At 39.2% G+C, this 23,004-nt stretch overlaps 1 protein-coding gene across 1 annotated transcript in view; it reads right to left on the bottom strand.

The window, feature by feature from the left end:
• cher (filamin A protein cher) overlaps nt 1-23,004 on the bottom strand; it is a 57,136-nt gene that overhangs the window by 4,406 nt on the left and 29,726 nt on the right. Inside the window, exons 17-23 of the mRNA XM_011499511.1 lie at nt 21,096-21,234; nt 11,458-11,680; nt 4,949-5,089; nt 3,771-4,073; nt 1,702-2,301; nt 1,448-1,611; nt 1,063-1,354 (exon numbers count right to left, since the gene is read on the bottom strand). Of these exons, the coding sequence (XP_011497813.1) occupies nt 1,063-1,354; nt 1,448-1,611; nt 1,702-2,301; nt 3,771-4,073; nt 4,949-5,089; nt 11,458-11,680; nt 21,096-21,234 (1,862 nt within the window). The remainder of the gene's footprint in view (nt 1-1,062; nt 1,355-1,447; nt 1,612-1,701; nt 2,302-3,770; nt 4,074-4,948; nt 5,090-11,457; nt 11,681-21,095; nt 21,235-23,004) is intronic.

Here is a 23,004-nt window from a genome sequence, read left to right as displayed (position 1 = left end):
AATAGGAAATATTTGCAATCGTAAGAAATCGCAATTATTATGTATTATCGATTAAATCAAATATTTCATCGCTTAAATTAATTGGCGACGGTACATTAATCCATTCGTTTAGTACATTTTCATAAAGAGTATTATTAACTTTATCAAAATATGTTTCATATGCATTTTCAAGAATTAAAAGCTTAAAAATTGACGATCGAGTCGGGTATTTATTACTGTATGTGAAAAATCAAATGTCAAAGTTATCGAAACGAACTATTGGCAAAAATAATTTAAAACTTTTATAAACTTCATCTTTGGCTCAAAGTTAATTTATAAAATACAACATTAACGATCTCGCAAACATTTTTGCGCCCCCAATGTTTCAACCTTATGCAGCTCAAATGACATTTGGCTCAAAATTTGCTCAAATTAATAACGATGCACATAATTGCCATTAGTGCAGCAGAATTTTCTTAAATTAATTACCATAATAAAAGCTCCGCACCCATCGACCTTTATTCTAGACCTTTAAACAATTACAAAATTATCCTTATAGCATGATAATTTCATAATTTATTAAACTCTTCTTTATTATCGGAATAATTAATTTGTTTATTCTACTACATGCATATCGAGCTTCATTTTATTATTCTAAAAATAACCGTAAAACAAACTCGGTCGCATTTATGCTTATTTATATAAGTTTGACATTATTTCAAAAAGCCGACGGTATCCTTATGTCGAGAAAATCTTTATGGCCCATGAAACAGCCTTCTAAATATAATCGCGTAAACAATCAATTTTTATTCACTTTTATTAAACGGTAAAGTAATAATGACGATTAAAAGTGATTTATTTCCCAGGGGACTGTCGACGTGACCCCTTCATTCCGTACAAACGACGTAAGGAAAAAATTTGCTCGTTCATGTCCTTTCAATGCGTGTTTCTTTCAACCAACCATTATTGCCCATCGCGCCCCAACCGCATATTTTATCGAAGCTTGGAAATATTATCAGAACGAGTTCGTCGTGGGCCCAACTGCGAGTATCGCCGCACGGCAAGAGGGAAAGGACAACTCACCAGGTTCGGTAACGATGTAGCTGACGTAGCAGCTGCCATCCTTCCGGTCCTTGAAGTCGATCTTTGCTTTACTCGGACCCTCGACGGAGACGGCCAGTGTCCCGGCCCCGGCCTCCCTCGTCCAGATATTGAACTCGCAGGGTTCGCCCTGTTCGCCTCGCTCGAGGCCGGGACCACCGGCGTGCACCCGATGAGCTCCACCGTCCCTAAGAGGGCCGACCGTGAACTGGAACGGCGAGCCCGGGATGTGGATGTCCTTGTAGCGGACCGACACCGTGTGCACGCCCAGCTCCTACGTCCCGAGAACAAAGACAAAGCGAATAACAACGTCGTTCTATCCCTCTGCTCTTCACTTCCACCCCATCCAACGACTTTTCCAATTTACCTTTGGGACAAACGCTACGGCGTAGAGTCCATCGTCGACCTCCTTAACGACCGCGTCCTCGGTAATGCCACCTGGCGATGTGACAGTCGCTGCAAGGTCGAACGACGTGATCCCCGGCATCTTGAAGGTCAGTTTGCATTGGCTGCCGACCTCGGTGATGGGCACTAAAGAACACAAGATTACGGGGCTGAGTTTTCGTGTTGTGGTTCGATCGATTGGAGCGCGGGTACCATCGTGGCACCATCGATGCTTACCCGCTTCGCGGCGTCGCTGGATCTTCTCGCGCTGACGGTTGCTGCCCTCGCCGGTGATTTTGACGGTGAAGGGCGAGCCCTCGACGTGGTGGTCGGCGAACTTGAGGTTCATGATGTAGTAGCCGGGCTCGGTGGGCTTGTAAGAGATCTTGAGGGTGCCGTCCTCGTTGTCCTTGCACTGTATCTCGGCCTTGCTGGGGCCCTCCATGGAGAGAGAGAGACCGCCGTAGCCGGCGTTGCGCGTGTCGATGGAGAAGGCGTTCTCCGCGTGCGTTTTGCCCTCCTTGAGTGCCTGGCCCGAGACCTTGACCTTCTTGGCGTCACCGACCTCGCGGTCCGTGACGTCGATCTTGAAGGGCGAGTTGGCTATGTGCTTGCCCATGCGCTTAACCGAGACCTCGTGGGCACCGGCCTCGCGGGGCGTGAACGAGACGCATATGTTGCCGCTGGGCATCTTCTTCAGGAAGCAGGGCTCCTCGAGGCCGCTCGGAGCCGTTATCGATGCATTCAGCGAGCGGACGTCTGCGTCGCTGACTTTCCCGGGCAGCTGGACCTCGGAGGAGGAGCCGACCGATATCTGGTTGCGTTTGCGGCCTTCGCCTGCGTTTTTCAACACATGTACGGCGCTTTAGTCCATGCTCGCGACTGGCGTACGTTAGATCGACGCGAAATTTTTGTAAAAAAAAAGTCGGTGTTGCCAGACACAATGCATTGGTTATTACTTGGAGACAACAGAGAGAGAGAGAGAGAGAGAGAGAGTGAGTGAGTGTGTGTGTGAAAGAGGCGGATAGGGAGGAAGTGGGGGTGGATGGTAAAATAGAGCGAGGGTGAGGATGGAATTGAGATAGAGAGAGAGAGAGGGACAAAGAGTGTTATCTTCTTACCACATACGAGCTGTTTTGGCGATCTTCGACATTATTCTCTTTATCGGTTCTTACGTTCTTTACGTCATTATCGACTTTTAATTCTTTGCGTTTTTTTTTTTTTTTTTTTTTTTTTTTTTTTTTTTTTTTTTTTGCTGAATAACAGGCGTTACGTTATTTACGTACCTCTCAATATGTGCAACGAGAGCTTGACGAACTTTTTCAAACGACACAATAACATTAACGATCAAACTGAAATCTGATAATGACTATTGAAAAAGAAACGGTCTGATTGCGATGACAGCGGGGCCGATCTGCACTGGCGACCCAAATTTATGATTATGGAAAAATGTAATTTCGCTCGATTGCGTGCGTGCGTACCCGCATTCGATAGATAGTCGCACCTAAAGTTTAATGTTGCGGCGTTGAACGTCAATACATTATAAATAATCCATTAATGTCAAAAGTTTTAAGAATGATGAAACGAAAGGAGAAGAAACATGAAAGAAAAAAAAAACTTATACACACCGACAACTGATTTCACGATGAAGATTCACTACCGCCAGGTCATATGGATTTTTAGTATGTGGCAGAAAAAAAAATTAATCTCTTTCATTAATAATAATTAATAAAAGCATAAAAGAGTTAACTGTCATTAGATCCAAATAAGTTATTTAAAAAAAGCTTTTTCGTCTCGCAAAAACTTTTTTTAATCATACGTGCCAGCAAAATCAACGTAAGCAACCTACCTTTGCAGCACGAACGTGAAACTTACGAGCTTAACTATTCGATTTTAAGGACGGCAACGTACATTATGCCATGGTATCTCACTCAATGATAAACCATATGTCGAAAGAACATTAAACGAAATCCTTTATTTGGTTATTAATTAATAAATACACATTTTCTAAACGCTAATTAACTTGGTTAAACAAGGTCACGTATAGGTTGATTATTAACATTTAATACACGATAAAGAAGATATGATCGAGTTAACGTAATTGATAGTTGCTGTTGTTGATTTGACTAGCGCGTAGCAGCGATACAACCTCCTTAAACGACGGTATCGGTCACATTAGTTATCCTACTTTGGAGATGCTGCGAAAAACAATGGTTCAATGATATCGTTGCCGTTATCAGAATACCCTCAGGTGTAGCCTGAGAAAATCCTAATAATAACAACAATATCCATGGAGCGTCGCTCACCCGTTATTTTGGAGACATAGGGGCTGCCCTTGATGTGCTTGTCGCCGAACTTCACGGAGATCTTGTACTCGCCGGGCGCCGTCGGCAAGTACGAGACGGACACGGTGCCGTCCTTGTTGTCGTGACAGGAGATCTCGGCTTTGCTCGAGCCCTCGACCGCGAGGGACAGGCCACCGGCACCGGCGCCCTTCGTCGAGATCGTGAAGTTGCTCGGCTCCCCGCAGACGCCGTAAATGAGGCCCGGACCGTAAGCGGTCACGTAGCCGCTCGCCAGCGAGTCCACGTGGAACTTGAAGGGAGAACCTGCAACGCAACCAACCTCTCACCAGCTGAACCTACCGCGCTCCTATTCCTCCTAGGCTTTAGTGGGCCCTTAGTTTCGGCAAAAAAAAAATAATAATAATAATAAAAAAAAAATAAAAATAAATAAAACCCCGGCAGCCAACCGATACGCGAATTCCCAATCTCTAAAATTAAAACGGGGATTATGTACCACCGTGGATCGTCCCGGCCTCCGTGCGAATTTCTAGAATAAATTTTCAATCGATGATTGGCAAAAAATGTTTGCCGCCGATCCACGGTCGCGCTTATAGGCTCGATCGAAGAAATTATTTTTATGTGACCTACGGCATTATCGTTATTTATTCCTGAACGCGTCATTATTCCATGGAAAAAGTCACGGGATAAATTGGTGCGCCCTTGTGTCCCTCCCTCCATTCCCCTCCACCCGCCTTACGCGCTTGGTGAGCGATCGCGAGTTGCCGACGCGCTGATTTATAATTGCCGAAGTGCGGGAGCCTTCTACGAAAAGGAGGTGAAGTGCCACTTCGACACCACTCCAGTCGCTAAAAATTTAAACCAAGAGCTTGCACGCAAAGGCCGATAATTTGTATTTAATTGGCCGATAATTATTACGCGAGCTCGTGATTTATGCCACGTTTAAGAATTTATGAATCATCGGATTATGTCCGATTGTTGGGAAGTAATTATTAATGGCCTTAGCAATAGAATGGCCCCCAAGAATTTTCTTCGCTCGCCTCCACATTCGTTAAATGCCTTAAACAACGACCTTAAAATAATCATCTCGAAGCCACCGATTGCCAATTTAATAATGCGAAAATAGATGGGCTTTGATAGGAAAAAAAAAGAGGGGTTGGGGGGGGGGGGTACGAGCTTACCTTGCACGTGCTCGCCATTGTACTTGACGTAGATCTCGTGAAGTCCTTCCTCCCGCGGATCGTATTTGATCGAGACCGTACCATCGTGGTTGTCCTCGATCACGGGTTTGTCCACTTTTCCACTCGGCATCTTCACTTCCGCTAAAACAAAAGAGCGCAACCAGTCAACACCAATTACGCGCACACACTCACTCTCTATCTATCTCTCTTACACTCTCCCTCCCCACGCTCTCTCTCTCTCTCTCTCTCTCTATCTATCTATCTCTCTCTATCTCTCTTCCTCTCACCCTCTCACCCTCTCACCCTCTTGCCCTCGTATTTTAAGAGCTCGTATTTAAGGCTGCCGCGAGTTTATAATACGCTCGACGGAAAAAGAACTGAGCGCTTTCGAAAATAAACGAAAACGAGGCGGCCAAGGCTCTCCTTCAGGCCTCTTCTCCGAAACGCTGGAGAACGATTTATGATACGGAGTCTGCTTATAATATCGAGAGAGCCAGCCGGTAGATCCGAAGCAGTTAACGGCCGCACGTTGGCAATTGGTGCGTGCGGGGGAGAGGAAATCCGATGATGGCTTATCCGTTAAAAAGATTAAGCTAGAGGTGTGCGAGCCCGGACGCGCGCTCCTTACCCAATCACCGACGTGTCCTTATGACGGGCTGCCAAAAAAAATAATACGCGTGTAATAATAAACATACACGTACGATAGAGATGAAGGAAAAAAAATCTTAACGAGTGGGCCGAGCACAGGCTCTGCATTAAATGGATAGGAGAGCAAGCGCAAGGGACTCGTACACCCGATGTTGCTTTGCTACTTCGATATTTCGCTCGATTTATATTTAGGTCGGAGCTCTTCCATTCCTTTTCCCTTTCAATTTTCCAATTTTGCCATATTTTTCCCCCTTCTCACTCGCTTTCGCATTCCTTGCCGTTAAATCGTTAAATATTAAATATACTGCCCATTCCGTTCTAAAATCCGCAATCTACACTTGCAATTACTTTATTTTATTCCCGCATATAGGATGCATCGGGGCAGCATTTTATACAAATGACAATTTTATTTTTTTATCAAACGCCGTGTCCTTAGTGCCGACCTGTACGAAACTACACAGAGGTATCCGTATTAAAATAGAGGCTCACAGGTAATAATACATTTGGATACGTAAGAACATTGCCATTTCGTATGCTCTACTCTGGTCCATGTAAAGCTAAAAACGACAAATATAAATAATTTTACAAAAAAACTTTATTTAAATTGAGCGAAAAATACCGTCGGAACTAGAATTTAATTAATTATTCTAACTATATGCCTAAATTATATTTATTAAAAAATATTTATATATATATATATGTGTGTGTGTGTGTGTGTGTGTGTGTGTGTGTGTGTGTGTATTACGCTACAGAAGACTAAAATGATACGTTAACGAGTGAATACTTTAATAATTATTCACGTAATACTAAACGAAATATGTATATGGCCAAATAAAACGTATAATCAAAAATCCGACAACTGTTAATGCTAAATGAATGCACTAATAAATCATGATATTATGGAACCGTTAATGCATAAACTGTATTTCAAAAGAATTTCTCTTTACGTAAATTTAATAAAAAAACAAAATAAAAAAAAAAGTAAATAAATAAATAAAATATAAAAAAAAAAGTAACAAACACGCAATTTTGCAATTTCGGGGGAAAAAAAATACGGACGAGCGTTATAACATCAAACACATATGCCATTGAGAATTTCAGCCGTGCGTACAATGTATTTTTACACGAAGCCAAAATTGGTTTATTCTACATTGAGTACTTTAGCAATAATAAATTAATTTTATTGAAACCCTTAATCAAGAGATGATATCTCCTCGTCACTCAATAGTTAACATAACTATAATTATGCACAAACCTTGATTTCAATGCTTTATTATTATTGTTATTGTTGCTGTTATTATTATTATTATTATTATATAGAAAAAATTCGATTTATAATTACAATTATTACGAAAAGCGTGTGCCTAGACTGTCCGTGGATACCGTAAATCATGATTTACAATGTTCGGGAGCGCATTGTAACCAAACACCTTAATAAATCCTTAGTCACCAAATACATTGCATGGCACTGCTAGATCGTGATCGATAACGAGTGAATTCTCAATTAAAACTAAGAAAGGAAAAGCAAGCAATGAGACGAAGAACAATGGTGAAGGGGAGAGACAGGGAGAAGTAGCAATGAACGCATGTCCAACCTGCCCGTGTACGAATGTAAAAAAGACTCTGTAAAATGAGAGGAGCGATGTCGGACTCGCGGATCGTCCCCTCGTCTTCCTCCGGCAGCCGATCCTCTTGATCGAACGAACTCTTGATTACGTAGCAAACTGTTCCGCCCTCCGATCTATCCAAGTCACTGTAAGTCACCCCCTTAAGAAGACTTTTGTAGAACGTCGACAGATCCTGCCAGGCGTCTGTGAGCTCCACGTCTGACATCTCCTACACGTTCCTTCAAACCTTCGATTCCTATTCACCGATCTTCTTCCCTACCACCGCTTTATCCTAAAGATCTCCGCTCCTCGCAGTTACGCGCGCTCCCGCAAACGACCAATCGATTTGCTTCCAAAGAACTGCGTGCGATCAACGAATCACATGACTCCCAGGACGCGGGTGTAGAACCGATTCGCCTTAAACTTCGCGCAAGCTGCGGTACGATGGCGATATCACGAAATTGAGACGCTGATCGACTCAGATCGTGTAGCAAAGAGTATGGGATGTCGTCGATACCATTCGTGGGCGCATCTCCGAGCAGACTGAGGATTGAACGATCCCGCTCTAAGATAGTATCGAAAGACGTATGGACCGCCCATTAGCGGCAGAAGCAGCAGCCATGCTCCCGAATTCTTTTTTCCAGCTTGGCGACGAAGGGAGACCGAGTGAGAGGGAGGGCGTGAGACGATGCGTGAGACCAGGCGCAAGCAATATATCAAACGGTTCGGGCTTATGTTTATTAGCAGGCCACGGCCCCGACAGGTCCTCATATTCCCGTATGCGCAAGCGCATGAGGGCGATGAAGACGCGCCTCGCGCAACGGCCGCATTCGCCGAAGCGAGTCATTTGTCCAGAGTGGGGGGGGGGTCGATTTAATCTCGTGCCTGACACTGCGATGCTCGGCTCGATAATCGCGCTAATCGCTGAAAATCGAGGAATACCTGACTTTTCAATGTCGATCTTCGGCCAAATATTTAGCGGGAAAAGCTCAGCTCGATCGATCGAGTGTCGATTTTCGTATAGAGTCCCCTTCTATCGCTGTCAATGCTTAAGTTTTGTTAATGTTTTGTTGACTACTACGCCACTGGAAAATGTAATGCCAATGCTTGGATCTGTGCACCCTCTACGCGCGTGGGTAGGAAAAGGAAATTGCACGAAATGTCCGTGCCGTGGTGCATGAAATATTTCCATAAATAATCATGTGCGGGAGCGAAAGGAAATTGACGTTAAAGCCCATTCGTAATTTTGGAGTATTTTATAAATTTGAAAAATAATTTTCACATTACTGATGCGACCTAAACACAAGATTATGTTTTTAATTATTTGCTCTCTTGCTTTCTACTCGTAAGATTCTCGTATATTTATAATGAAAATGGCTTGTTAAATCTCCGTTTCATACTTTCTAAATTATCGTAGAATAAAGCAATATGTGTTTTGAGAGTCTCGTGTATATTGAAAATTCTGGTAAATGCAGAAATTCCTTAACGATAAAGATTGAAAAATTTATTTCACTCAGCACATTGAAAGTCGTTAATTCTATAAGAGATCTATTTAGCTATAAAAGCTCAGGAAAAAAAAAAAAAAAAAAAAAAAAAAAAAAAAAATTAAAGAAATATATTTTACAAAAAAAAAAAAAAAAAAAAAAAAAAAAAAAAAAAAAAAAAAAAAAAAAAAAAAAAAAACTGTTGATTGTATACGATGAGACGTCAATGTAATGCCGAAATTTAGGAGTCTTTATCTCCTGCTATTTTTACTACTTAAATAGTGTCCGTGCATCCTCGATGCTTTCATCATTTCATCGTTAGCTCCAACAATTTTGCCGAACCATGAAAGATTATGTAGTGTCGATTGTCAAGCGTGAAGCCGTCGAGATGAGGAGCATTCCCCTTCGAAATTTTCGGAAATCGTGGAGGCGAAAAAGTGCCCCTGATTAACGATCGACTTTTGCCGAGGTGTCCGCGGATTTTTTCATCGACTCGGGGACTAAGGTGCGTCGGCCTCGCAACAGCGCCTATATTTTATCGAGGCTGCGCGTCCAAGGTTTTCCCAACGTTTCCTCATTTATCCGCGATTAATTCCGAGCCGAGGTGGCGGTTTCTTGGGCGTTGTCCCGCCTCCAATGGTAATTGGATCCTCGATTATTCAGCGCTATTAGCAGAAATGCTCGTGCTCGAGTGAAAGCGCACTTGTATAAATATTCTTTTGCAATAAACGTCGATGTGAGGCCAATTTGAGATTGCTGTGTTAAGGTGTAGTAGATGACACTTGAGATTTACTAGAGGGAGCTTAAAATACGGCTTATTTGCGTTCAGCTTTACTCTTTCCAAGTTAAATGCTGAATTCTGCTGCATTTGGGAATACTACGCCGACGACGTGGCCAATCTGTAATCCGTTGCTTTTTAGTGCTTTGCAAAACAAAAACAAAAACAAAAAGAAAAACAGAGAAAGACAAGTCAAGCTACCCTTTAATTGCATTGTTAGGACATCAATAATGTAATATACTTGACCCAGCAGAAAAAAAAAAAAAAAAAAAAAAAAAAAAAAAAAAAAACCCCCGTCTATAAATACGTCGGATTAATAAGCGTTTATTATATTTTCCGATTTAAAAGAAATTATTTTAAGAGATATTTATGCGTTTGAATCAAAAGAATGATCGAATGTTTAAAACCACGATGCTTATAAACTATTCTTAATGCCTTCATTGATATTTGAAAGATTGTGACTATTGTAAAAATAAGATATTATTAAACACTTGGAATTTGAATTTTTTAGATAAAATTGAACACTTTACAAACGCTTTTAAGCGAATAAATCCAAATACCAGTGAAGTTTAGCGTATTTCAATGATATAAAATAATTGTATAATAGTCGGCTGTGCTATGCACACCCTAAATAGCTGTAATATTTAATTATCTAAGATGTTAATGTCGAATCATTAAAATAAAAATAAATTTTTGATAAAATACCGTGCACGTCCTTTAGATATTTAAAGATAAATTTGAGCAAATTTATTGTTTGTTGATTATTCATTTAAAGACAATAACAAGTATGACGTTTCTGCCATTGATATTTTAACAAAAATCATTCAATACTAAACGATTCATGATACTTAAACAACAAATAATAATATTCTTATATTCTTCATTCGAATACGTATTTGCATAAAAATTGTCTGCAACATGAGCGATTAAACATTATATGTCGATTAATATGTCCATTTATTAACGTGGGATTGCTAAGATAAGAAAATACATTGAAATTCACTTATTTAGAATATTATCAATGTATTACATTGAATGCAATTAAACGATTATTTAAATGTTACAATTTACATACAAATTATATTTAAATATTACATTAAATGCAATTAAACGGTCCAGTTGATAATTGCCGATTTATCACAGGCTCGAATTAATTATTTAACATTAACGAAATATTAAGTTCTGTAACGTACTGCATTCGTGTGATTGTTACATTACTATTACAATTACAATGTAATAAGTCTTTATAGTAAATACTTGTGCATGAAGCGATATAAAAGTCGTTCAAGGAAGAATTACCTAACGCTATAGGTAATTTATTGCTTATAACGCCACTGTAGCGGTAACTTGGTAAAATCTTATGGAAGAAAAAATCTATTGAAGAAAATATCTTTTGGAAGAAAAAAGACGAGTCCTTACAACAATTGTCATTGGCAGTGTCGTTTAAATAAAATAACAAAATGACATTTGCCACGTTGCTTGTGCAAATAAAGTTTGAGCATAAAGAATCGTACAGAGAGAGAGAGAGAGAGAGAGAGAGAGAGAGAGAGAGATATGACACTTGTCATATCTTGTAGACCATCTTGTAGAAATAAATATAATTATATACAAACACGAGTCATTATTTATAAACACTATTAAAATAAGAAAAATATAAAATAATATTTTTAAATTGCGACTTTGACACAACTTTATAATAAGCGTCTGCTCGAGTTGGAAGTGCCAAGTGAATGAGTCAGTCATCGTAAATAAATTATTAATATCACATCTAAATATTGAATATTTTGTTTAACACGCAAAGTTAAATTAATGCGTGCATATTACGATTCGAAAATAAAAACAGAGAATAAAAGCACAACGCGTCCAAAATTCCAAGAGGGATTTTCAATTCGAGAATACTCCCGGTCTACCTCTTGGTCGATAACGTCACAATGCGGTTTATTTAACACCGACCTCGGCGATAAAAAAGGATAAAATAAGCGTAACACTCACATGTAACTTTTCCGCTGCCGATAGATGGGGAGGGGACAGGTATGGAGCTCAATCGAATAACGTTGAAGGACTTGGATTCCTGCTTGGTCGTGCGCTTCGTAAAAGTCGAGCTTTCCTGTACGCTCGAGCTGTGCTGCACGAATTGCTCCTCCTGGCGATCGTTAGTCCTTCTGCCCCGTCGAGTTTTATGACTAGTCGTGCGCTCCCTGTACTCCTCCGACGCCTGAAATATTTTTCACGATGCGTATGACGATGTGGCACATTCGTTTTATGAATGCATGGAAATGTTATCGGTTAGCGTGAGGATGAGGAGGGTTAGAGCATGAGGATTATTGTTTGAGATTGTCGTCTCTTGGTGCACGAGCGCCGAGCGTCTTTCGAGACTTTATTGCACAAGGAAGTGGCGAACATTTTTAAATTCATTCCCTTGGCATTGATATTGCGGAGATTTGTGTGGAGTCGGGATATCGGTGATGCAATTGGGCGCTCGTTAATTCGGCAGCAAGAAACGCCAATTCCGATCGTCTTCTTTTACGTTAAATGTAGGGCATCGCGATTTATGGCTTTGTAAATTATAGAAGCAAATCCAGCTATGAATTAGAAATGTTTTCACGAATTTCGTCGCTTAGTCTATTTTATCATTTCAACGAGGAATTCCATCCTCGTTGAGCCTTGTCAAGGCCTATTAATATTATTTTTATTTATTTATGTATTTATTTATTTATTTATTTTTATTTTTTTTTTTTTTTAATAATGTTTATTGCAAGAGTTATTATCGTTTTCAAAATTGGGAGAATTTTCATAGTATTGTATTTGTACGTTGAAATTTAATTTAGAAAAATCATTGGAGAGGTATTATCGATTATTAGACAATTTATTAAAAAAAATATGCAAAGCATATAAAAAGATATAGCGTTGCGATTATAAATAACTCCAAGAATTTTGTATTATTTGTCGAAAAGTCATGGGTGTAATTAATTTGAAAGATTTCGAGAGAAATTCTCGATCAATCTTTATGTTATTAACCATAGCGCTAAATACAACTGACATTTCTCATTTATAAATATATAAGTTTAAAAGCAATATAATTGCATATAATATAAGGGGTAATACAGCAATAACTTTGAAGATACGATTTTAGAGAAAAATGATTTTTCGAATAAGATAACAGCGATCGTAATTGTCATATTTATTTGAAGCGTGAAGGAAATAGACGGATAATAACACTATTATTATGTTTTAATCTAACATTGACCGACGATACAATTAGTTCATCGCCATTTTGCGAATTGGGTCATGAGAAATTCTTTGCCATATCTCGATGACGTCTCCATTAAAATAGGCAAAAAATCATATTCAAATTAAAAAAAAAAAATGTCATTCTTCTATTTCCCATACGAATACCTGATATTACTTTTTTTTTTATGTACAAAACAATGGCAATCGTCATTTGTTCAAGAAGGAGGATTAGGAAGAGGACGTGGGAGAAAGAGCTTTCGTTATTGTTATGAATCAGTTATAATTCGAGAACAATAAAATCAATGAGCTGAAATTCAAGATGGATATTTAATCAGGAAAGCACGAATACGCGTGGCATAGGTCCCATAGGATATCATATTCGACAATCGAGAATGCAATAATGAAGCTCAAAAGCCATGATAGCGGAGGTAATGAATGGAAATAGGTTGAAAGGCAAAAGTTTAGCGCGATTAAATGCGAACGGTAGGTGACGAGCTTTGCGCGAAAAGATGTTATTATTTTTCTCTATAAGCTCCTCCACCCAAAAATCCCTGCATAAATACATTGTAGCATTCGTAAAATCTCAATCACGACTACGTAACAATTTAGATGGTTTTTTTTACGGCGAGAATGTGGGAGTTGGGAGGTAGGCGGATAATGAAAATCATCGCGAGTGACACATTCTCCAAGTGGAGTGTGCGTAAAGTGTACGCGGAGCTCTGGTCTTACGCCAGAGGGAGGCCTACGGATTTTCATACGCAACCTCGTGACAGAGTCGAAAATGGAAAATCCTGTACGCGCTATGTAAAGTAACGCAGACACGCAGAATCGCGGGCAATTTGCAATCCCGGACACGGCAGCTGCGCCGTCGTCTCGCACTTTTGATGGACCGCTCGACTATTTCTTACGCCCGAGTAGTACTCACTGATGCCACCCAAATATCTTCCGGCACCAGCACTTTCCACCTATCGACTCCATTCATTATTTACGCATTCTCAGCCTTAGCACGTAACCTCACTATCCACGCGCAGGGGGGTGGGGGTTGGGGTTGGTGGGTGAGGGAGGGGGGAGATAAGAGCGGAAGATCGTCGGATCAGAAGCACTAAGATCGTCACAAGAATTTTATTAATCGGCTACTTCGCTCAAGATAAAGCTAAGCTATCGCACTTATGTGGCTAAGGGCGGAAAGGGTTGGTGCGAGGGAAAAAAAAAAGTCGAGCTCCACCTGCCCATGCCATACCCATGCGTGCGATCTCTTATCGCAATAAAAGCAACTTACCCCTAATGATCGATATCTCGGCTTTTTATTTAATCACCTGAACTCGCGGAGAAAGATGCGCGTCTACGATCTCTGCATCGTACAGTGATTGTGCGCTCTTACACGACAATGCGAATGCAAAAACGACGCGCTCGAGCTGGCTATAATAGTTTTGCGCGACGCGGCTAATCTCTCTCTCTCTCTCTCTCTCTCTCTCTCTCTCTCTCTCTCTATCTATCTATCTATCTTCTCCTCCTCGTACCACAGGCCCGCCCCCGCCCATCGTCCACCCCCCGTTCTCTCCGCAGGAGGGGATATGGCGAGTTGTCCGAAGCATTGTGTCGAGTGGGTAAACAAGCGCAGGAGGTGCGGAAGCGCCCGAAAATACATGCCGCTCGGTCGCTGGTGGCGCTGGCCTTGGCACATTCCTCCCCACGTCATTATCCAAGCGTTATTTTGCGTATTAACGCGGCGATTCTGGCGGACATCCTTTAGCCGGCTAATAACGCGTGGCCGCGAAACCGCGTACGGCCTCAGCTCGGCGCCTCGTGTCGTGTCGAACGTGTCCACGCGTTTTTCAGCCTCTAATAATAGACTGAGATGGCGAAAGCCATGTAGAGTCGCGTTTTCTTAAGCGACGCTTCGCGCAAAAAGGGTCCTCGCGTACACATGCCGATCTGATAGGCGTACCACGGTGGGAGTCCCCACGGCTATTTTAGAAAAGTGTGAGAGTCGCAGCTGTTGTGCTAGCGTTCCCCCTGGTGGACGAGGTAAAACATCAAAAGGAATAGAGATATCGCTGTAGCTTATATGGTGGATGACGTTCTTTATGAAATCCTTGTCGCGAAGGATTGGAAGGAGGCGAGCTGTAAACGCTACCTGAGAATAGATCGCCTGCTAAGCGCGCGACAAGAGATTAGAATTGCTTCCGTGAATTGGCCGAATTATGCTGATTTTAATCGTACGTCGTCGAATGAGATGAAGTACGCGAGATGTATCTTTAAGCCACATTTTCTCGATCTTATCGCGTATTTAATGAGGCAAAGTACGCAAAGAATATTCTAATTGCTTATTGACGATTCAAATTCACGTATAGGCGCGAGGTTCTACGATTAGGCGATACGAGAGATTTTTAACCTGATAATCGATAATTTAACATTGAATATCTGTTAGATTGCGATTATAAGGTTTTGCGGCTCGTATATTGCCAAACATTTAAGCAATTCGACGAGTTAAGAAAATTTTCAGTCCAATGCTTTCTTAAATGCTAATCTCAACCATCTAACAATGATAAGATGTTCGCTACGTACATTTCATCTTAAATATGCGATGGACTTGCTTGACGTATGAAAAACAAATAGAAATGACAAGGAAAAACATGCATACAGATTAGTGTGTTTTATATAGATGAATTTTTCACGAGTAAGACTTCAACAATTTAATGAAAAAAAAAAAAAAAAAAAGAAGAAAAAAAAAAGTAAAACAATTCACATTGTAATATGGTTTCGATATTTCAACTAAATATTAAAACACCTTTTATATGCAAATCCATCGTATGAAGTAATAAAAATGAACAAACACATTATTTGTTCATTTGTGTCATAAATATTGAATTGTAACTGTCAAATTAATGCGATAAACAAGTGAGAACAACTATTATAAAATAAGAAACTATGCGAATAAATGTGACAGAATAAAGATATAATTTTGAAGAGTCGTTTGATTGACGTAACGAAAGAGGAATGATTTATGAGCGATAGAAGGTAGAATGTAAAATATAAATTATATTATTTCAATATTGACAAATTATTTATTATTTTCATAGAAAGCGTCTTGAGACGAAGAAAATAATTTATTACAGCACTCGATTGTTATCAAAATTTATGAATGAATAAATTTATAAAAATTAGGAAAATTTTTTTTCTGTCATTATTAACAACACACGTTCAACATTTAGAGTCAATGCGAATTTCGTATAATGAAGTGCGATGAAGAAAGTGCGTTTAAAGCTAGAAATTTTTTTTAAATCGAATGCCAATATACAGTATATTCATGTATATATCATCATATTACATTTCATGCACTTATTTTATTTTTAACTAAACAACTAATAATTACATCAAACGAAGAAGTTATTTAATATTATTAGGGAAAATAAACTAGTATCGATAGTATTTATTGCTAGAATGCTTCTAGACGTTTAATTACTTGCTATATTTATTGGTGCACGCGCGCGCGCGCGCACACACACAAACACAAAATCATGACTAATTTTGACTAATTCGCCTTTCTCTAATAAAACAGAAAAATAATTAAAATTTCTATCTCGAGCCGTGCTTTATAAATATTACAAAAGTAATAAATATCTTAATATCTAAATAACACTATTTGAGTTCTATCGTCGAATTCTAAGAATCGAAATTTTATTTTAGACGAGTATCACGGTATTGATAGTTACGAAAATTAAATAATACTTTATCCGTGTCGTATTTTCAATGTCTCGGCAATATTTTAGCCGAAATATATTCGAAATATTGCATTACATTGCTTTTATATTTATTTTCATACATATCTAAATAAAAGCAATTGAAATATAAAGTACCGCGAATTATTTTAAGATTTACATGTAATTTGAGCATAAGAAGTTTATTTCGACAAAATAAAATCACAACTATAAAAATAAAGCTGAAATTCTTAGACGTAATATTTGTTTTCGGTTTTCTTGGTATAATAAAATATTACGTAACATGGATATTCGAAAGTTTCTTTTTAACTCTTTTGTATTTCATAAAGTACTGTGTAAATGTATTGCACGTAACAAAAATGTGTGGCCTTTTCCCGAGGACTTCGTTCTAGCAATAAATAGCCAAATGTCCGATACAAATTCAACAATACATAATATGTTCACCACGAGCATATTATAAGAAAATATTAATTTAAGGTAACTAATACTGTCGTTGCAAATAAGACGAAAATAAGAACCGATACATGAAACTACGTCTAACACATAAAATTCAGCAAAAAGTATACATGCGCGGTCTGTGCGTTCGTTGTCAAATTGAGGTGCGACGTTTAATTTAACCAGAAACATTAATTCAAAGACTGTCTCAATGTCCACCCACTCTCCGACTTTGCTTGGATTTCTCTTGCTTATAAATTTGGGAAAGCTTGAGTCGAACTTAAAATAGTCCACGAGCCCCTTCCTTCATCTTACCCTCCTCGCCACGCACATACACTATCTGTCTCATTCTCGTCATATCCCACTCTCTTTCTCGCTTTTTATCTCTTCCTCCGTCATCTCCTCTTACCTCCTTACTCTATATATCCATCTATTTATCTAAATATCTATTTATCCGTCTCTTTCTCTCTCTCTCTCTCTCTCTCTCTCCCTGTTTATACATAAATAAATAAATATAAATATATATATATATATATATATATATATATATATATATGTATATTCCCTCGCTCTGCTGTCGCCGACGCCACCGTCGTAAGTTGCGAGCTTGGCTGGACACGAAGCGCGGGATAAGGTTTCAAAACAACCGCGTACGACAAGATCTTTAACGACTGACAATTAACCGCTTTAAAAATCCTTTGCCAGATATTTAATCAACCGTGCTCTTTTGAAATCCTATATTATTTATAACCAGTTGGTTTGTTAATCGCGGGCTTATTTTTATCGAAATGGTGTGATGGAGCTTGAGGATGCTCGAGTTGAAGCACGCATGCGCGCGTGGTCACAAATTAATAACGATTCGATCAATGAATGGGACTGGACGTAAGGCCAAGAGATGGGCGAATAAGGTCTTGTTGCCTCGTCAATAAAGAAACCTCCCACCGAAAGGGCGGCGAAGAAAGCGCGCGCGACCACAGCTGCTTCGTCGATAGTAATAGTTAAGGTGATTTAACGTCGCGCGTCGCCCAAGAGCGATGATTATTAGAGTAAACAATCCGTCAATGTCCGGGCGCCGCTCGACCGTTTCTACTTAAGCTGCCTGCCCGCGGTCTGACCAACGCCAAGCGAATTCCACTGCCACAATCAAGGCTCCACGGCCGATTCGCGACTTTTCCCTCATGTCGCTTTTCTTTATTTCTAATTATAATCCGTGTCGTGGATGTTCACGCGAGCGTGCACATACCGCGAATAGCTGACTATTTAATTGCATCGGACGTATACTGGCTAAACGAATATCTCATCGCTCGTCCCGTCAGCCGAATTCTTAGCTTCGCTAGTTAATGTCGTATTTTATGTAAAACAACAACGAATAATGATAGAAGTAATGTGAAGCCAAAGGAATCTTGCTTGAGGATTAAGTAGAACTAGAGGATTTTCATTCGAGGTGGCGGTGGAAGAACCGCTTCATAAAATTGGCCGCACTTCTGCGACAAGATATTCAATTAGTTTCGCCTATTTTTCAAACTCCCAGACTTGGATACGCGAGATCATTTCAAGTTTCAGCTCTCTCGCTAATTGACTCTTTCTACAATGCAAAACGCTCGCCGAATGTTTTAAATCAAGATAACTCGAATATTCTGAAGGGAATTTGACTTTGCCGCTAGATATTCGGTCGTAGTCATTCATAATATGCTGTGACGTAGGGAGTCTCCCTCGGTCACCTGTTTGTTATTGCGGCGTCAATGACAAACTGTTTGAGCGCGCTATTAAAAGGATCAAAAATTAGAGTCACGTTTCACGAAGATGGACGTGACGAGAAGGTTGAAGCAGAGGAAGTAGAAGAAAACGAGTGGAAAAAGGTGTGGTCCAAGTAGCAGAGATTGAAATAGGAGAAGTAAAACAAGAAGATAACGACGACGATGATGACGACAATGATGACGACGATGATGCTAACGAAGATAAAGTAATAGCAGTAGTAGTAGTAGTAGTAGTAGTAGTAGTAGTAGTAGTAGTAGTAGTAGTAGTATTCACAGAAACCGTAGCAGCAACAGCAACAGCAGAGCTAGGATGGGAGCGCGGAGGCGAGAAAAGTTTGGGAGAGTGGGGGCTCGGACCACTCTGCTCCACACCACCTTCACCATGTTCAGATGGACTTACTTGCTGGACCACTTGTCAATTTATGACCACCGAGCCTGACGCGCCTCCGATGAGCCTTCGAAACGAACTGTGTCGCGCTGGAGGCTTCACCACGTTTTCCGGCCTACCGCGTTCGCCTCTATAGTTAGCGGCTCGACTACTCGCCTCCCCCTCCCCCTAGAATCCACAGAGCCGCCAACCACCGCCTCCCCCACTGAATCGAGAACAGCCCGGTCCTCGCAACAACCCACCCGCGGATCGAGATATTTTAGATTGTATGGCGCGACAGCGATAGACGAGTGACGTGACGTGTAGGTAAGATCCCTTCGCCCGATGGCGACGTGCTCCCGAAAGCAGAGCCCCGACTATTTGCGGACGATTAGCTTTTATTATATCGGGCGAGCCGCGACGATGTCTTTATGATCCTCGGCTTTTGTCTCATTAGCGACGAAGTCGATTTCATAATCGCCCGGAGTGTTGGTCCGATTTTTTCGTTCGATCCGCCGGTGACACTTGATCGAAATGACAAAATTCCGATGTCTCACCGATTTTATTGTTGCTTCAACATCATTAAGGACTATTTGGATGAATTAGGACAAGCTTTGTTCTTCCTTCGTTCGATTTCTCATGTATTTTAACAAGTACTTAACTAGCACTACTTAAGAACTCGTAAATCTAAATTTTTCAGAGGGTTAAACATGCGCGTAAGATAGTTGCTTATAGGCATAACTTTACCATTTGACAATTTAAAAATGCCTTATGAAGGGTGCGCCATAAGTTTTGCACATTCGTTTATTTTTACTAAAAAATAAAAAAGAAGAAAAGAAGAAAAGACATATTTTGCTTGAGTTGGAAGTGAGAATGAGAACAAAAAAATCACGTTAATATGTTGTAACGTTTGAAAAATCTATTGGGATTCAATTAATAAGTGTTTATATACCTAAGTCACATTGAATAAGAACAATGTAAAAGAAAATTTATAGCTTCGATTTTCTTATACATTATTTTCACATACATTTTTAATAATGCGAAATATCTTGTAAAAATAACTTGATTTTCTGCCAGAATGTCAAAAGCTTCTGTCTGCGTGAAAAGAATTTTAGTTAACAACATATTTCATGTTAATAAACGATTCATTTCATAGAAGTCTGAAAAAACGCGTAAATAAAAATTCATCAACGTTATTGTCTAATATATTTGAAGACATAATGTTGAGAACATGTTTTGTTCAATATTATTCAATATTACTCGATGTAATAATACTTATTATTACGGGAACGATTATTCGTTATTTATATTTATTAGTATAGGATAGACATTTTATAATGATAAATATAAAAATCTGAAATTAGGTAGTGCCATATGTTGACTTTGAAATTAGAAAAAATATTTATCTAAATATTTTTGTGTGTCATAGCTTATCTAGGATATAAAAACTGTATCGACATTAAAATTACATTCTATCAGATAACATAGCACATTTATAAAATTGATTCAAAATTGAAAAAAGGATTTCTTTCGACATAAAAAGGTATTTATAACGTTCTTGTTTATCATAATTAGAATATTAAAATGTTGAAATGATGCACAAAGTATGAGTAAAAACTATACAACATTGCACGAATATCAGCAACGTTTTTTAATTTTTTTTTTTTTTTATGATATACTTCGAAATTCTGAGTTATACATTTTGTAAGACAATCGTAAGAATGCGATATAAGCATTACTGCATTTACGTAGTAAAGTATTTGTGGGTGTGTGCGTGCGTTTATTTGTTTGTTTGTGTGTGTGTGTGTGTATATATATATATATATATATATATATATATGCATGTATAATGGAAAAATATAGATTTAAAATCATGACTCTTCAAAGTTTTTCTGTATTCTGTATCCTCCCATTCCTCAAAACCAAATGCTTTTAAGACAAAAGTTCGACAATTACTTGTACTTATTCTCATTATTCCACGTTTAAAAGACGACGACAAAGGCGACACATTCAAAAGTAAAAAAAAACTTCAACTAAATTCATAATAAAATAACGGAAACGTAACGCCGTTTCGTGATGAAAGCGCCATTTATATCAATTAACCAAACTTGTACTCACGGTGAAGGTGTAAAGGCCGTTGGGGATTATCTGACCTCCGAATTTGATGTTCAAAGTATAATCTCCAGCATCGGCTACGGTATAATAAACATCAACTGTGCCATCTGCGTTGTCCTGAATATCAATATCAACGTCTTCGCTGTAAGAAGAAAATGACTGTACTAATGATGACGTCGTGTCTCTCTCTCTCTCTCTCTCTCACTTTCAAATATTTATAAATAAACTGTTTATAAAAATTTATGAATTTACATTGCCAATTTTTAATTTATACACATTGTTAATATTGTTCTTTTCAACACACTAACATTCAAAATTTCACTATCAGTCACTATAAAAATCTTTTAATTAGTTTTATTGAATTTCATTATGAATGTACGGTTGCTTTACCAATTCTGTCTAAAATAATACATTGCGTAATGTTGTAAAAAAGAGTATAAAAACTTCATATGGAATCTTTATTTCAACGCTTTATTTATATAACAGTGCATTGTGTTTGGTATTTTATAAGCTTTATCTTACGCGAATACGAATGAATTCATGAACATGCACCTTCACAATGTTAATTTAAAGTTCACAGACATATTTCTAGAAAATTGTATATTTTTATAACTGATGATTTCAGCAAACGTAGAGGCCAGTAATGTAATCACCTTCAAATTCAACGTGAACGTATAAAAGAAACTTTTTAGGTGCGAAGTAAACCGCAATCAACTTAAAACATTTAGATTTCACATTTTAAGAAATTTTCAACGACCAGTGTACTTTCGTTTAAACGTAATAGTTAAAGCTGACGGTTATTTAAATGATTTAAACATTACCTTTAGATTACGGTAATACGAATATCAGTAATCCGAATAATAATAAAATATCAGAAAGCGAATATCATGGATAAATAACGATGCAGACTAATGTGTAGTAGTGCAACTAGTGCTAATAGTATATAAGATACTCAATGTTAAAATAAAATTTTGATTATCCAAGGAGCGATGCTGAAATAAATTGATATCGGTATTCCGCCGATAATTATGCTTTCGTACAATTGCATTAGCAATTCCGTTCGTTTTAAAAGTATCGTCTCACAACGACCATTACAACACTTGCACACAACGCCAACATACACCATCAGCTTCCGTCACCTTTAAACACATCGATCCCTTTATCAACTAACAGCTCAAATACATAAATAACATTAATAACAATGGCAATTATTGTATTATCGCTGTTTTGGTGTTAATGTTGATGTCGGTGTTATATTGTTGCATCCGCTGTCGTTGCTATGATAATCGATGAATTTCGAGTGAATAATACAAAGGCCAAAGAGTTTATGGTGAAAGAATGAGACGAGAGACCGTGCCGCTGCCCACGTAACGACCAAACACGGTAAAAACTCTCGAGCTCAAGAGGGAGTCCGAGATAGGCGAAAAGCGCGCGCATTGAAATTTTTGCCACCGAATAAAAAGCGTACGCAGCGTGATAAGCGCACAGGAATTGAAGAAAGGAGGCTGTAAAAGAAAAGCCATCGTCGCGTCGAACTGACAGTGGAATTCCGAGCATGTGATGGGAGCACGCCGTTAACGGGCTTAGTGTCACTCCCGGCCTACAAGGTTTTAAAAAAATCATCGCGGATTCGGCCGCGTCCTTGAGGTGCACTCTGACGTAGGAATCTACCCGTAAGAAGCCGCGCGAGCACTTTCGATGTTAAGCGAACGGACTCCGAAACTCGTGGAAAGAGGCCGGATGACGAGTTTCCTCGGGGCTCGGCGTCGACGATTCGATTGTGCGCGCTCGACAGCCGCAGCGGTTCCGGGCACCGACTCCTGCTTAATTGATCGTCGAGATTCATCTATTAGATAAATATTAGATAGGAGAATTTTTATTTCTCCTCCCCCCCCCCCTAATGCGCGTGGCA

The sequence above is a fragment of the Ceratosolen solmsi genome, unplaced genomic scaffold, assembly GCF_000503995.2.
Source record: "Ceratosolen solmsi marchali unplaced genomic scaffold, CerSol_1.0 scaffold35, whole genome shotgun sequence".
Classification (NCBI taxonomy): Eukaryota; Metazoa; Arthropoda; class Insecta; order Hymenoptera; family Agaonidae; genus Ceratosolen; species Ceratosolen solmsi.
Note: the sequence above shows the minus strand (reverse complement) of the source record. Positions and strands in the feature narration are given on the sequence as shown.